This window comes from Larus michahellis, chromosome 6, assembly GCF_964199755.1.
Source record: "Larus michahellis chromosome 6, bLarMic1.1, whole genome shotgun sequence".
Lineage (NCBI taxonomy): Eukaryota > Metazoa > Chordata > Aves > Charadriiformes > Laridae > Larus > Larus michahellis.
The window spans coordinates 48,738,176-48,754,483 of NC_133901.1; the positions used below are offsets into that span (position 1 = coordinate 48,738,176).

Below are 16,308 nucleotides of genomic sequence, written 5' to 3' on the forward strand. Positions count from 1 at the left end.
ATTATAGATCATTCTGCACTTTTACTGCAACTCAACAAAATGATCCATCACTTCAGGACAGTCCTGATGAACGCCGATGTAAATTATTTGCACGTCGCTAGTACAGTACAAAATGAAAAATGTACTTTAGGTGGAATTAATTTTAGGGTGTAAAAAGCTAAAGATGAAAGCTGTGGGGATTAGAGGAGACCTAAATGCATCATTAGGGATGACTGAAAACAAGCTAATAGTTATTAAAGTTAAGATTATTTTAACCTTTTCGGATCGTGGACCAGACTATTTCAAGAAGATATCTGAGATATATTGCATGCTTCTCCCTGCCCCTACCCCACGGCCAAACGTAGCTGTCTTGTAATTGCGTCAAGGATGCGTTCATTTGTCACTTGGGTGTTTAGATAAGGTTAATTATTGGGGTTCCAATGCCTTTCCCAGACATATCCTTAAAACTTTTCCTCGTATCTCGAAAGACGTTATTCCTCACGCTGTTGAAGACGCATCTGGTTGATCTGCACAGTTTCCATAACAAAGTTGTCTATAAACACACTCTACATTTGGGATCCAAGTGACGAAGCTAAAGATCGCCTCCATTTGTGTGCCATAGTTAATTTCTGAAGGATTACTGTAACCAAATATGTGCTTAGTTGGTATAATTCTCTCCCGCAGCCTCCAGGCTTTTGCAGAAGATAAACACAGAGATGCCTTTATGATTGCTGAGATTCAATGATCAGACCAAGGTGTTACAGAAGCTGAAAGACCCTTTTTTCACTCTTAAAATCTAGGCAGCAGATACCAGTTCGAGTACATACGTACGTATTAGGAAATGGGTTCACTTGCTTTGGGCTCGATCATTTTAATCGTAGTACATTTAATAACATGAAATGGCACTAAAAATCTCCATGCACTTAACAGGAAACATACCCAGCCTCTCCCGTGTCATCACACTCGTTTGACTCGGTCTCTCCCTCGCCCTCTAGAAAGTTACCTTAAGGCTTATTTAAAATAAAAGCTGTTTGCATAAGAAACACCTTAAACATAAAAGAGGATAGATTTGGAAAATAGCTGTTGGTAAAAGGGTTTCAACACGGGAGTAAAAATTTTCACACTACACATGAAACAACGTCAATAGGGGAATCCATCAAAGGGCTTAAAAGAGAAAGGTGGGGGTTTTTTATTAGGTGCATTCATCTCTTCCTTATCTCAGCGTAACAAAAGGAACAAAATTAGACAAAGTCATTCGAAAACATTTTAGGAGAAGGTATATTTCCGAAAGCAGTAAGCAACCAACCAAACAAACCAAAAAGTGATTTTCTGCTCATTTAGTAAAAATACCACTGACGACTAAAATTCACGTTCACTTAAGCATGACTATTATTTTGAAGATGGCTCTAAAATTATCACCGCTTATAAAACGATTACCTACATCTCATGCAGAGTAAAATATATATTGCTTATATATATTAGGAAAGTAATTACAATCATAAGGGTAAATATTTTCAAGTACTATGCAAACAGGGGAGAGGTTTGGAAATCTTACTTTCTGTTGGCAAGCATTCAAACTATTTGCTTTAACAACATTCTGGAAGAAATACCCCACACCTCTGCCGGATACCTGGGCAGATCTATCACTTATTATCTGAGCACATGCAACCTCGTATTTAAAAAAAAAAAAAAAAAAAAAAAAGAAAAATAATAGTGCCTCTCCCCAGATGTATGAATTCGTGGTATGGTATTTCTGATAATTCATCACATTTTTTATCCGAAGTATTGTCATTCTTGGGAGGAAAAAATAAAAGGGGGGGGGGGAGGGAGGTGTGCACCGCTTACAAAAATCTACCTTGGGGTAGGTAGTGAAACGCAAGCACTAAAAAAGCAAATAAATTTGACGCACAGAATGGACAAACAGATAGCTGAACTGTGTTATGCATGGAAATATATCCCAGACACAACTCAGTAACTACGTTTCTGTTAATTAAAAGCTTAACCTTGTTGTAAACGATATAAGAGAGAGGGGGGTGGAAAGGAAAAAAAAAATCTAAAGGGCCTGTAGGGTTGTTGCTGTTCAGTTTAAAAGACTAAACGCCCTTTTCCAACATGATCTACAAAAGCTGACACTTAAATGGCAAGAGAGCAAGCTCGCAGAGCAGTCACGCTGGTGCCGAGGTTTCTGCAGTTTCCTCTCCCGAGGGAAAAATAGTCAGTCCGGGTTTTTGGGTGATCCTGACCAGGGTTTGCAGCTCGCCAGCCTGACCTGTCAAGCGGATTATTTTAGAGGGAGATTAATAGGGGAGGCGGGCTGCAATAATAATCGTTTTGTTTGATGTGACAACTTTGATAGGCGTTGATTTACTTACAAACTGATAGGCTTTTAATTGAGCGCCTCCATCCAGCTTGAGATGAAAGGAAAACCGCATTGAAAAGCTGCCCGAGTGCCCTCGAGCCTCAATACTGATTAGCCATCTCGACAGTGAATAGTTCAAGGCATTTTCAAACTTTTTTTCCTCTCTCGCTCTCGCTCTCCTCTCCTCCTCAAATATCTGCCAGCCCACTCCTTTTTAAGAGAAAATAAATCATTTCCATTGTGTGCAAATAAAATCGACTTGACATGCTTGCCAATAGCTGGTAGGTAAAGGAAAGTGTGGACTGGCACTTGTTAATTAATTCCTCCTTTGCTCTCCTTTTTTTTTTAAGTTACAATTTTCCTTTGTAAGAGGAGGAAGACGGGCTCCAACCCTTAGGTTTTTGTGTTGGGTTTGGTTTTTGTTTTTTTTTTTTGTTTTTGTCTTTTTTTTTTAAAGAAGAATAAAAGCAACAGCCACCAAAACTTCAACAAGACTACACAAGTAAATGCCAAGCAGCAAACCGTCTGTACGGACTCATTAAACAAGGATCCCTCGCGAAGGTAACGAGCAGGACAGAATCCATCTTCTTCAGCTCAAGAGAGGAAAGGAGCCCGCAGCAGCCAAAACAAAAACTCCGCACCGCTTTCAAGCTGCAGCCCCGCCGCCCGCCCGATCCCGGGCATGTTCATCCCAACTCCGAGATCCTCGCTGGGAATCGTTTGTTGCCTGTGTTAAGCGCAGTGAATAAGCTCTCAGAGCTCAGAAACGCTTTGGAGGGGGCAAGGGGGAGGGGATGTCTTGGGGCTGATTTTTTTACGAGCTTCTACATAAAAAGTTTACAGTACTGAGTGTGATTTAAATCTCATTTCAAAGGCTGAGGGGGAAAAAAAAAAAAGAAGGAAAAAAAAAAAGAAAGAGCTGTCCTCTGAAGTTACTAATTAAATTACCCTCTGATGCTTCCACTTCAGCCAGAAAGATCGGGGTTCGTGCTGTTCCCCCTCTCCTTCCCCCCGCTTTTCCCGTCGGTGCGCTGCCTGTTTTACACATGTACCGGGTATCGCTTTTGCTTCCCCGGCTTACAAGTGAAACAGCCCCATCCCGAAATCACCCTCACCTCCAGAAGAAAAGAGAGAGAAGGGAAAATGGGGAGGGGGGAGCCTTCCCACAGCTGACTCTACCTTAAGACAATTAATCTTTAGTCTTTCACCCTGGGAGGCAGGATAAATACAACGAGAAAACAGATAGGAGTCTCCCCGGTCCTGTAAGGAAAACAGCTGTTCCAAGCACTTTAATGCAAATGAACACAAATGAAGGTTTCAGCTTTTTTTTTTTTTCTTCCAGAGTTTTACTGCACTCCATTTATCAATTGGACTTGACAACAAAAGAAAGAACTGGGGGAAAACCTGGGGCAGATTCAAGTCACTTCCACTCTATAGAAAGGAAGGGGGGGATTCCTTGAGGGCAAGTTGTGGGTCTTGTCAGTCCTATTGCAATGTCGTTTTTTACGCAAGATTTCTTTCTCTACACAGCCCCCCCACCAACCTTTTCCTTTTCACGGTCTTGTAAGATGACCGCGGTGATTACAAAATGAAAGTACGTTTATGACTTTCTACTGAAAAGTTGCAGCAATCAGCCCTATGCTTTCAGGGAAAATAGAGAAATTAAAAAGTTTGTTAAAATTCATTGTATCTCTATATAAGCTAGAGGATTTCTGCATATTTGCCCCACTCTATACACTATATTAAAAGAGTAAACTGGTTTTAATAAAAGACAGCAGATATACTTACTTGACTGCAGGATTTAAAGGGTACCGCTTTACGGGGGGTGGGGAGAGATATCTAGGAAAACCTGCCTTATATCTACCTCGTAAGAGAAGATCATTAAAGGCTATCTGACACATCTGTTTAGGGACTGGGGGAGATCAGTGTTTCAAGGGAAGAAAAAGGACTTGGTTCAGCAGATATAAACGCGAGAAAGTGAAAGTCCTTCCTCTCGCCCACCCCTTCCAGGATCAGCGCCTGTTCTGGTCGGAGTCCAGGTCAGGAATTGGACGCGACCCCTAAAGCACTTGCCTTGTTCTTCACTTGTCAAACGTGTTTTATCTCTAAGTGACCTTTTTGTTAATGTTGTAGATTGTGTGGGCCACCATGTCAGATCCGGAAACAAAAGTAAAAGATTGATTAACACATTTTGCCCGTGAAAAAATGTTACGGGACGAGGAGGTGGGGGGATAGTGGGATGCAAAGTACAAAGGGAAAAGAAAAAGGCAATCCAGAGAGCGACAGAAGGGCTGCGGACTCCGCTCGGGGCATCCGCCGGCACGGTTTTAACCGGGGTTGAGGGCAGAGGACTCGGTACGCTTCGGGAGCGCAATGACATAAAGCAGGGTGTATATAACGCCCGGGTGGATACCGTGTACATACCCACGAGGTTCTCAACATAGCCTAGCTGAAATCAAACACGTAAATGGCGAACCGATACTCTCGCTAAGGCGAGGAGCCGCCTCCCCAGGCCGCCGGTGCCGGCGACCGGGCCAGCCCGGCAGGCGCAGGGACGAAGGGCTCTTCTCCGAAGAGGACGAGGAGGAAAGTGGAAGAAGAGCCCGGCAGCCCTTCCCGGCCCCGCACCTCGCTGCCCTACTGGTAGGACAGCGGGTGCGGGGCCGGGAAGAGCTGCCGGGTGCTGGCACACAAATCGAGTTTACTCGAAGGATTTATTCCGTAAATTGAATGGCTTTTTCTCCCGAGGAGCCCGTCTCTCTCTCTGTTTTCCTTCCTCCCTCTCTCTCTCTTTCCCCCTTCAAGTCACACCAGGCTTGTAATCAGCAACAAAAGCTGACATAAATCAAGGGCGGATTGACAGGGGCTGACAAATAACTGATTGATTGCGGTTGGGGAGCACTGACAATTGACGGCGGGGCGGAGAGACCCGAAAGGCGGCGGCGGGCGGTGCGTGACAGCCCCGCGTGTGACGACCGGCCTCCCCCAATCCCGCCGCGCCGCCGCAAGCCGCGCCGCAGCGCCCCGCTCCCGCCCGCCGCGGGCGGCGACGTGCAGGCCGGCGCTCTGCAGGTTCTCGTCCCAGCCTACCCCCGCGTTGTGATGCGGGAGGGGGGCGAAAAGCGCCCTGCGTCCTTCCTCGGGGTCTGGAGGGGACGCGGCGCGGCGGAGGCCACGGAGCTGCCCTGACGGGCTTGCCCCGGGGAGGAGAGTGGGTGAGGGCCTGTAAGAGCTGTGCGTGGCGGACGGACGGCGGCAGGCCATGCCGGGCGGCCGCGCTCGGGGTGGGGTGGAGGGGGCGGCGGGGCCGACAAAGACCCGCGGTCCCGGGCAGGCACGGCTCCACCAGCCCCGCGGCCGCCCCCGCCGGGCTATCTGCGGCGGGCGCGGAGGAAGAAAAACGTTCGCAGCGCGTGATGTGAAACACAAAATTAACGCCCAGCCCGTCCTAGGAGCGAAAACAAGGAAGGAGGAGGGGAGAGGGAAGGCGGACGGGAGAGGGAAGGGAAAAAAAAGAGCGAGAGACCATTAAAAACAGAGAAAAAAAGCCCCAGAAAAGGGAACGTCACATCCCCTTGACCCTCCAATCACCTCGGGGTCCCATTTGATTGGAAGGCGGCAAAGGCTTTAATCTCAGACTAATTCAGCTGCTTTTGAAGTGAGTTTCTTTGCCAGATCCCGGGCTGGATGGGCAGCGGCTCGCATCACAGCTGAGCGGCGGAGGCGAGCGCACCGCGCCGCGCCAGCCAGGGGAGCCGAGAGCGGCCGAGGGGGACAGCGGCACACGCCCGCAGCCCCCACCCCCGCCCCCAGCGCAGCCCAAGGATTACTCGGCTTTTTTTTTCCTCCTCTTTCTCTCCGGCCGGCTCCCCCTTTCCCTTTCCCTCCCCCTCCCCACCCACGCCCTCCCCGCCAGAGAGAGCCACGGGACATTTTATGTTTGTTTTCCTGCTCGGGGGGCGTGTGGCTTTTTTCCCTCCTCGCCCGCAGAAAGCGAGCGAGCGTTTCCGAGTGCGAGCGGCGCCACTTGCCCCAGTTTTCATGCGAGGTTTTGGGTCATGATCACATCGCCCTCGCTTTCTGCTATAAGAAGTAGTAAGCGCAGCAGCAGCCTCAGCGAGCCCGGAGGCAGCCCCCGCCGCAGCCGCAGCGCCGCCGACCTCGCCGGGCCGAACGGGCACGCTGGGAATAACGGCAGCAGCGCCGCCGCCAAGCCCTGCTTCCACGCCGTCCCCCCCTCGGACCCGCTACGCCAAGCCAACCGCCTTCCCATCAAAGTCTTGAAAATGCTCACGGCGCGGACTGGACACATTTTACACCCCGAATACCTGCAGCCTTTACCCTCCACGCCCGTCAGCCCCATCGAGGTAAGGACCTCGGAGCCGGCCCCGGCCACCCCCCTGGCTCCGGCTTCCCTCCCTGCCCGGGCGCTCGCCGTGCATGGCGGCTCCGCCAGCCTCCCTCGGCACTTTCCTGCGCTTTGAAATGCACTTACACCAGGAAACGGGCTGCTTTTGATCTAGAGTTAGTGCGAGGAACCGCTCCTGGTTATTGTTTCCGTGTTTACTGGGATCATTCCTAATTCCTCTCTAATTTTTCTTTTAATTTTTGCTCTTTTTAGCCTTTTTTTAGTATTTTTAAATTTTTTTTTTTTTTTTTTGAGAGGAGGGGTGAGTGGAAAGAACGACTCGCTCTGGGGTCACGATCCGGCCACACAACTAAGCAGCACTCCGAGTGCCAAACAACCTTGCTTTTGGGGGGGGGGGGGAGAGAAGGGGGGGCGCGGAGAGGGACAAGCTCAAGCGTGGGTGCGGCAGGAGAACTATTTCAGCTCGCCGACCGGTCCCTTTCAAGTACCGGCACGCATTCGTCCCTTTTCTCCTCTGCCGAGGTTGTCGGTCCTCCTGTGCGTAGCTCGCTGTTTGAGGGACCGAAACTGGAAAGGGAGCGGGCGGTGGGAAGGGTGTGTCCGTGGGAATGAATGATTTCATTATGGTCTCTGCGGAGCGAGGACACCCCTCTCCCCCAGAGCCCGGCTCGCCGGCTAAACTCGGGCTCTGTTTCTCTGTTTATAAATAGTGTCAGCAGTCAAGGGGTAGAAGTGCTGCAGTCGCTATAGTTCACGGGCGGGTTTGTGAGCCTGCACGGCCGGAGCGGCGGGGAGGCGAACGCCGGGGCGCCGAGCTCCGCGCTGCCCGGGCCGCTGCCGGGGAAGCAGCGGGCGCTGAAGGCGGCTGCAATGGGCTCGCAGTGATACGAAAATTCCCAGCCCTTTTTAAAGGCTTTGTGGAAAATGGTGCATGCAGGGGAGGGGGCTGTTAGGGTGATGAATGCGCACAAAATTGTTCGTTACTTCCAGGCCCTTCTCTGCGAAAACGTACAGGACGAGTGCCCTAGGTGTGCCGCGGGGTTTTTCTTAGCCCCCGATTAAACCTCTGTCTTTGTGTGTCCTTCTGATTTCCGCAGCTGGATGCGAAGAAGAGTCCCCTGGCCCTTTTGGCACAAACTTGCTCGCAGATAGGGAAGCCGGACCCGTCCCCTTCCTCGAAACTCTCCTCGGTCACCTCCAATGGCTCCGGAGGCGACAAGGACTCCAAGTCGGGCCCCTTGAAGCTCAGCGACATCGGCGTGGAGGACAAGTCGAGCTTCAAGCCGTACTCCAAGCCGGGCGCGGAGAAGAAGGAGCCGGGGGCGGCGGGCTGCGCGGGCGCCCCCGCCGCGGGGGTCGCGGCCGGGGAGAAGTCGGGATTCCGGGTGCCGAGCGCCACCTGCCAGCCGTTCACCCCAAGGACAGGCAGCCCCAACTCCAGCGCCTCCGCCTGCTCGCCGGGGCTGCTGCCGGCCGAGGGCAAAGGCGGGGAGGACAAGAAGGACTCTGAGGGCTGCGGAAAGAGCGGCAGCTCCGGCTCGGAGGGAGGCCCGGGCACCACCAGCATCAGCCACAGCCGGATTAGCGTGAGCTGTGCCGGGATTAACGTGGAGGTCAACCAGCACCAGGAGAGCACGCCGGGCTCCAAGCCCATCGCCTCGGACTCCGCCTCCTCCTGCAGCAGCACCACTGCCACCTCCTCCACCTCCGTCCTGGGCTCCGGCCTCGTGGCCCCCGTCTCCCCTTACAAGCCGGGCCAGACCGTCTTCCCCCTGCCCCCGGCGGGCATGAGCTACCCGGGGACGCTGGCTGGAGCCTACGCCGGCTACCCGCCCCAGTTCCTGCCGCACGGAGTGGCGCTGGACCCCACCAAATCCTCCAGCCTGGTGGGGGCCCAGCTAGCTGCCGCCAGCAGCCTGGGCTGCAGCAAGCCGGCTGGGTCGAGCCCGCTGGCGGGCGCGTCGCCGCCGTCGGTGATGACGGCGAGCCTGTGCCGAGACCCGTACTGCCTGAGCTACCACTGCGCCAGCCACCTGGCAGGCGCGGCCGGCGCCTCCTGTGCCCACGACCAGGCCCTCAAGTCCGGATACCCCCTCGTGTACCCCACCCACCCTTTGCACAGCGTCCACTCCTCGCTGACCGGCGCCACGCCGCCCTCGCTGGCCGGCCACCCTTTGTACCCCTACGGCTTCATGCTCCCCAACGACCCCCAGCCACACATCTGCAACTGGGTGTCAGCCAACGGACCCTGCGACAAGCGCTTTGCCACCTCGGAGGAGCTGCTTAGCCACTTGCGGACCCATACTGCCTTCCCGGGCACCGATAAACTCCTCTCCAGCTACCCCAGCTCCTCGTCGCTGGCCAGCGCGGCGGCCGCGGCCATGGCGTGCCACATGCACATCCCCACGACGGGCGCCCCGGGCAGCCCGGGCACGCTGGCCCTGCGCAGCCCGCACCATGCGCTGGGACTCGGCAGCCGCTACCACCCCTACTCCAAGAGCCCCCTGCCCACCCCCGGGGCCCCCGTGCCCGTGCCCGCCGCCACCGGACCCTACTACTCCCCTTACGCACTCTACGGGCAGAGACTCACCACAGCCTCGGCCCTGGGGTACCAGTGAGCGCAGGCAGCGGGGCTGTGACACACAACACAACACAGAGTCTAGCGGTGAGGGAAGGAAGCCCTGCGAAACTTTATAAAAGTTGGAAAGAAAAAAAAAATCTGACTTTTTATAAAATAGTGTTCATTTGAGGACTGGATCCATGAGCACTGTATTTATTTATGTTAGCTTCAAGCGGGACAACGAATCATAAAGTGCATTACTTAACTGAGCTCAATAGGTAAAAGTGGAACACCCATTGTAGAATATAAATAAAAAGATAGAGGTCTTCTCTTTAATGTTACTTTAAAATTGCTATGATTGTATTGTACGTTCTTATTTAATGTCTCATTGAAACAAAAAAAAAATTTACATGCATGTTTGTTACTAAAAAACAACTCGCAATTTGTCAGTTATAATTTCAAATTGCAATTATTTTTAAGGTGTATACCCTTGAAAGAGAATTGGTATTTTTTTGTATGTATTCTGGAAGAAAAACAAAAACAATTCTATTCCAAAAACCTCATTTGCCTTATTTTGTTCTTTAAAAGGAACACTTAACTATTTTTAATTTTTAAGTCCACCCTGTAAAAAGGGTTAAGTAAGGTTTACGTCATGTACTGAAATAGACAATGTATCGCTTTAAAGATTAAAATTCCGTATATTTGATGTATTAAAAGGTTTTACTTTTTTTTTTTTAAATACGCTTTGATTCTGTTATAAAACCCGAGTAGGTCTTGGATGGAGGCGACTGCTAATTTCTCCTTAAGCGTTTATTCAATTTTAATTAAAAATAATAAAAAAAAAAACCCAAAAGTTTTTTTTTATTGTAACCCCAGGGCTCTCTTAAAAAAAAAAAAAAAAAATCAGACGGGAGTATTTTTTTTCCCTTCAGTAGAATTCGTAGGCACGAAATAGGGAAACAGAGAATCGGTTAAATCTCTTTCACTTCCCTAAGGAAGATTAACTTTTTTTTTTTTTAAATGTTTTTACTGTGAAAACCTGCTTTTTAAAACTGGATTTCAATTAAAACACTTCTTTCTTTAGAAAGAAATGGGGAAGGCAGGACTTATTTGTAAAAGAGTAAGAAGATTATCTGAAAGCTTTTTTTACAGTGTAATGCATAACTATTCGTGTCTTTTTCTAAATGAGAAGTTCAGAAGCAATTAGGGAAGCGCTGTTTGATCTCATCCAGTTATTTTCAATTTCTTTCTTCAGTTCGTACCGCAGCACAAATGATCATCACACGTTAAAAAAAAAACAAAAACAAACAAAACAACAATCGGACAACTCTGAGAACTCCTTTTCTTTTAAAAAGGAAGGGAAAGGGAAAAAAAGAAGTCCATCCATTATTTGGTCCGAGTTTGCTCGTTGCTGAAGTGCAGTTCCAAACTCGACGTGATGCTGAGAGGGGCTGCCCCTGCCTGCGCCGCGTCTCTGCCTCCCCAGACCGGGCTTCCCAGCGCCCAGGGCCACCGCCCGGCTCCGTCTCGTCGTCCTGCACTCAGGTAGGAGCGGGTGCTGCGACGGAAAAGCCGGAGCAGCTACCGAAACTGCGGGACAAACCGTTTGCCCCCGTGATAGACGGAAAAGCGATACCCAAGCCCGTAAAGGCGATGCCAGCGAAGAGGTTTGCTCCCGCGGTCTGCCAGGCGCTGGCAGGGGGCGGCTCAGGCGGAGCCGAGTACCTGCTGTCCCTCGCACAGCCCCTCTCCCCCCGCTGCGGGCTGCCCTCGTCCCGGCCCCGCCGCGACGCGCTGGCAGGGGGAAGAGTGGCAAGCGGCGACTTTGCTTGACAAATCACTGGGTTTTCTCCCTCGTTCTGTGTCCCCCCACAATATAATTACTGTTCAAAGTTTCCCGTGGTGCCCAGATGCTAATTAGTCTAATACATTTACTCCAGATAATTAGTGGAAGTTAGCGTTAACGTGCAAAGGAGAGAAAAGCCACAAGCTAACGCAGCTCCAGCACTCGTCCGGTCATGCCGGCACCCGCCGCGCCGCGCCTACCGGGGTCGGACCGGGACCGGGACCGGGGCCGTGCCCGGGATGCACACGGGGACGCCGGGTGCTGGGCCGCGCCGCGGCTCTTTTGAGACGCCGATCCGAAAGCGGCACGGGAAATGCTTTGTGTTTTAACTAAATGTATTTTCCCCCCCCCTTTAAATGGGAAAGGGACCATTGCGTATCTCTGCTTTAGGGAATGTAAAGCGAGCTCTCGTTGTGAATTGATGAGTTAGAGAAAGGGAGGGGAGGGCAGCGCTGTTGACTGCACCAAGTAAACTTTCATAATAAAATAGGAAGCGGATACAAACACAGAGAGTAACCGAAAGAAAGGCTTTGCGGGTCGGGGGTGTTGGTGGTGGAGGATTCATCTAGAGAGCCCCAGAACGGCAAAAGCAGCTCGCAACCCTCTCCCCACGCCGCACGCCCCCCGCCCTCTCCTGCAGCCCCGCTGCCGAGCGCGGCCGGGGCAGCCCGGCCAGCCCGCCTTCCCCGCCTCGCTATTTTAACCACCTTTAATTCGAAGAAAATTACATTTCAGGCTCCATCTGGGCGTGCAAGCAACTATTACAGATTTGCCGCGATTAAAAAAACACCACCACCACACACACGCTCCTCTCCACGTATTTTACAGTTACAGATTTCTAACAGCTGCAGCTCGGACCGCGCTCGTTAAAACCCATCAGCAATCAGGTGTTGCAGGGGCTATTTTAAAAAGAGTGCGAGAGGGATTTCTGTGTCCTGGAGCCCTAACTGCAGTTTTGTGAATTTCGGCTCTGAAAAAAAAGTTCTACACATGAAGATTTCTGATGCAAGTGATGAAATGAACACTTAACGTTATTATTACTGTTTTGCTCACGTACTGTCCCCGAGATTAATGAAAAATTAAAACAGCTTATTCTATATGTGGAGTGGTGGTAAGGAGGTCTCTCTTCCAGGCTTGTTAAGTATTTGACCTGGCAAATGTCACCTAGGATTTTGATACTAATCTACGAAATTTGCTTTTTTTCTTTTTTTCCTTCCCCCCCCCCCCCAATAGAGATTGACTTACGGCCATTAATGTTTTTAGGTAAAAGGACTACATTTGTTATTTCCGCCCCCCCGTTCTTACTAACTGGATGGGTTGTGGAGTTGACAGCAGCCGCTGGTCCATGCCACCGAACTAAAATAATTTCACAGTGAAAAACCGGCTCGAGAGGACAAGCAACAGAAGGGCAAAACCCATCAAAACCCGAAACTCTGATCAATCTGACCAGAGTCAGGCATACATTAGTTTAATTTAAACAGTTTCGTCTTCCTCACAAATCTTTTTTGAACATTAAAGATAAACTCATGTAATATTTAAATCAACTCTTGTCAGATGCTAAGTGCAACTGAAGAACCAAAATAAAAATTAATGCATTTCCATCCCCTCTCAAAGGCTTACTCTGGATGCCGCTTCGACAAAATACTTCTGATAAGCAACGCTTAGAAAAGAAGGGTTCTGTTTATCTTATCTATGGGGAAATGTAATTAAGCTAGTTTTATGAAACAATAAAACACCAGACTCCACAGACAGCAAAGGAGTTTCTGTAATATATCTGAGCCTACATGGGCATATGTATCTTGGCTTATACGTACAAGTCCACACCAAACACATACATGTTTGCCTGCCTGATTTTAGAGTGCAAAACGTACGCTAGAGCTAAAATACAGGGATGCCTTTATGACGGGAAGATTTTCCTCAGCGATAACAGGCTCCATTTTCTAAGCTCGGAGAGTCACCCTCTGCCCATCCACTACCTTTGAAGCGACACCCAAGGCAGCCAGCAAGGTACGGGCGATGCGGTGGCTGGGGCTGACCCTCATCTCTCTAATCCGAGGCTTGTAATGAACTGCCCACGTCTACAATCGAAATCACCCAGGCAAGTGGAGTCCTGAAAGAGCCAAGCTTTCCGAAACAAAACTAAATGTGCATTCCTATTCTGTAAAAACGTCGATCAAACTTAATTTTTTCATATTTAGAAAAAAACAGACAGAAATGTTGCCTTGCTTTAATACTCTTTAATACTCACGGCTTTTAGTACAGCGCCATTTAGGGGGATTTTGTTGGTTGGGGTTTTTTTTGTGTTTTTTTTTTTTTATTATTATTCTTTTTATTTTTTTTTTTTAAAGGAACGAATATACAGTTGGAAAATCGCTAGAGTTACCAGTATCAAATCTCCTTTGCATCCAGATTTGGGGTATAATTTCGGACATTTCTAACCCCAAGCCGAGACCCCCACCCCACGATTCTCTTTGCACTGCGAAGCGCAGCCCGCACTGCTACAGGAACAGACCTGCGGCAGGCAAGCGATCAGTCCTGATTGGAGGTGTCTAATCCCTGCTAAATCTCTCTCTCTCTGCTCAGTCCTAGGAAATTCGGGGTAGATTGCCTTTTTTTTTTTTTTTAAAATGTAAAAGGTTGTTGCGATGAAGCATTAAGGTGTCAAAAGAAAAAAGACGGACCCTGAGTCCGTATGCTCCCACCTCTTTGGAGGCTGGAATGCTTTGGCAGCAGAGACGGGGCTGAAATTTGAGCAGATGATACATTTGAGCTTATGCATAAACGCGAAAAGACTGTCCTAACGCTGGGTATTTCTCCATCAAGATCAACCAGGTGCTGCTGCTGCTGCAAAAATCCCACCTCCGGCCGCTTGTTCTGCGCGCGTGTGCGTGCACAGCGATGCACAGACTTTGTTCTCTCCTCATGTCTGAAATTCATCAACCGCTCCCCCCTCTCAGCCACCCCGTCCCCTATGTGAAAAAGTAAATCCGTTCAGGCTTTGAATATTGTAAGAAGCCTTGTGTGTATTTTTTTTTTTAAATCTTCAAATGAATTAAAGACAACCTGACAATGCTGTCATCTGTCTTCAACGTCACATCAAGGCAAGAAATAATGATAACAGAGCAGCAGAAAGACGCCCACTGAAACCTGGAGGATATATATACACACATATATACACACACATATATGTCTTGAAACAGTTTGAAAGAGAACAAAATTAGATTACCGTTCTTAGGCTATCGCGGTAAGAACGTGTGGGACTTTTTTTTTTTTTTTAATGACTGCTTCATCTTTCCTGCTTTATTTTATGAAACCACTTCTGTGGGATGGGGCAAGACGACGACCAGGCACATTCCTTGCTCCTGAACTACTACGACCAATGGAAACACAAAAAATATCTCCCCTCCCCCTCCCTCGTTTCAGGTTCTCGTTGCAGTTAATAATACACGTTCCTGCTCTCCTGAAGCGCAGGCCAGAGCGTGGGACATTTCAGGTGGAGACCTACGCGGGGACGTTGTGCCGAGCGGCTCGGCTACCCCGGAGGGAAGAGGAGGCTTCTTCCCTTTGTCTCCGCGGCCCTGTCAGGTTTCCTTCGGGCTCCCTCCCGCCAGGCGGCGCTGCCGGGCCCCCGGCGGAGGGCGGCGGGGGCGCGGGTGCCGCTGCGGAGCGGGCGGCCGCTCTCCGCGGAGGACGCCGGCACCAGCCCCCGCCGCCCGCGGCTCCGCACCGCCTCCGCCAGCATCCGGCGTGCCGGTCCCCAGCCCGATAAAAATCGCTTGTTTGGGGCAGAGGGAATCTCTGATCTAATCCGAAGGGAAGTATTGCAGTATAAATGGATTTGGCCAGATAAAAACAGATAGGCCGGACTAAACAAAACCGTGGTGTTGTGTGGGTTTTTTTCTTTCTTTTTTTTTTTTTTTTAAAAATCACGCTTGTAATCTCATTCACTCTGAAGGGTAAATAAATTGCAGTTGTATGAAAAACAATTGGTGCTACATGTGTTCATAACAGATGGGATCTTATCACAGTTTAACCGTAATAAATTCTGACTTCTGGAAATCGTAATCTTTACTCCATGCTAGATGTCTCGTTTCTACTGTAATAATAGAGCTACAAACTTCTGAGAAGATGCAGAAAAGTTTCGGTGCTAGCGTTGCTCAAGAGCCAGGACATGCTCTCGCAGGCGCTCTGCAGTCGCGGCTCTTTCAAAGTTCCCGTGAAAACGCGTCTGAAAATCAGAGAGAAAACCCTGGCGCACAGGTAGGCAAACAGCTGATCCTTTCCCCCGCTGGATAACATTATTTGCCAAGGCCAAAGATAATAGTCCTTAAAATACATGCAGAAAAACTAAGAATGAGATCTCTGCGTGGAGAAGCCCTGGCAAGTGACAGGTCACGCTCTGCTTTGCGAAGAGAGAAAATGTCAGAAGAAACCCAGCCCCCGAGGAAGCCGAGACCAAACTTTAGATTAATCCTCCTGCGCTTCGGATCACAAAATTAAAAAATAAATTTGAATAACCACTGAAGGGACAAAATTATAACAATAAATTGTCCATATTCACTGAGGCTGCGGGACTAATTATTTTCACCATCTCAGCTTCGCACTGCTGTTTATCAAGTCGCAGGATAAATGCTTGTAAATCCATTACATTTCCATAACTCCTTTCGCCGCTTTCTTTTTGGCCAATGCTTTTGCAACATTAATTGATTTTATTGCACTTTCTGAAGTCACTGTATATTAAACTCAAGCAAGTTTGCTCTGAAAGCGTTGTTTTTTTCCACCGTCATAGGAAACTCGTGAACGGGAATTACTGAAGCTGCTGCAGACTCCAGTCTTTTTTTTTCCCCCCCCTGCTGTGATCTTGATGGCAAACGTGAACTGCAAATTACAAGTTTCTAATAATCTACGCTGTTACAGAAAATAGCCTCTTTATCGCCAGTGAAAAATTAGTGTAAATCCAAATACCACATTTTCCCATTGTTTTTAAACGGGGGGAGGCACGAAATACTACTGGCCGATCGAGATCAAACAGACTAAGAAACACTTTGCGAGTCATTTACGTTACTGGATGGACAGCAGTTATTTTTAGGAAAGGATTTTCGATGTATAACTAGAAGTTCAATGGAATGCAGAAGTGAGTACACGGGCTCCAGGTTCCTCAAACCCTTCTCCCTTTTTCCTCAATCACCTTAAGA

The 16,308-nt window shown here is 49.3% G+C and overlaps 1 protein-coding gene across 1 annotated transcript; it reads left to right on the forward strand.

The window, feature by feature from the left end:
- The first annotated feature begins 5,814 nt into the window (after positions 1-5,814).
- Positions 5,815-10,006, forward strand: ZNF503 (zinc finger protein 503). The gene is made up of 2 exons (XM_074592660.1): positions 5,815-6,705; positions 7,805-10,006. The coding sequence occupies exons 1-2, from the start codon at positions 6,397-6,399 to the stop codon at positions 9,323-9,325; spliced, it is 1,830 nt and encodes a 609-aa protein (XP_074448761.1). The 5' UTR covers positions 5,815-6,396; the 3' UTR covers positions 9,326-10,006.
- The last annotated feature ends 6,302 nt before the right edge of the window (positions 10,007-16,308 follow it).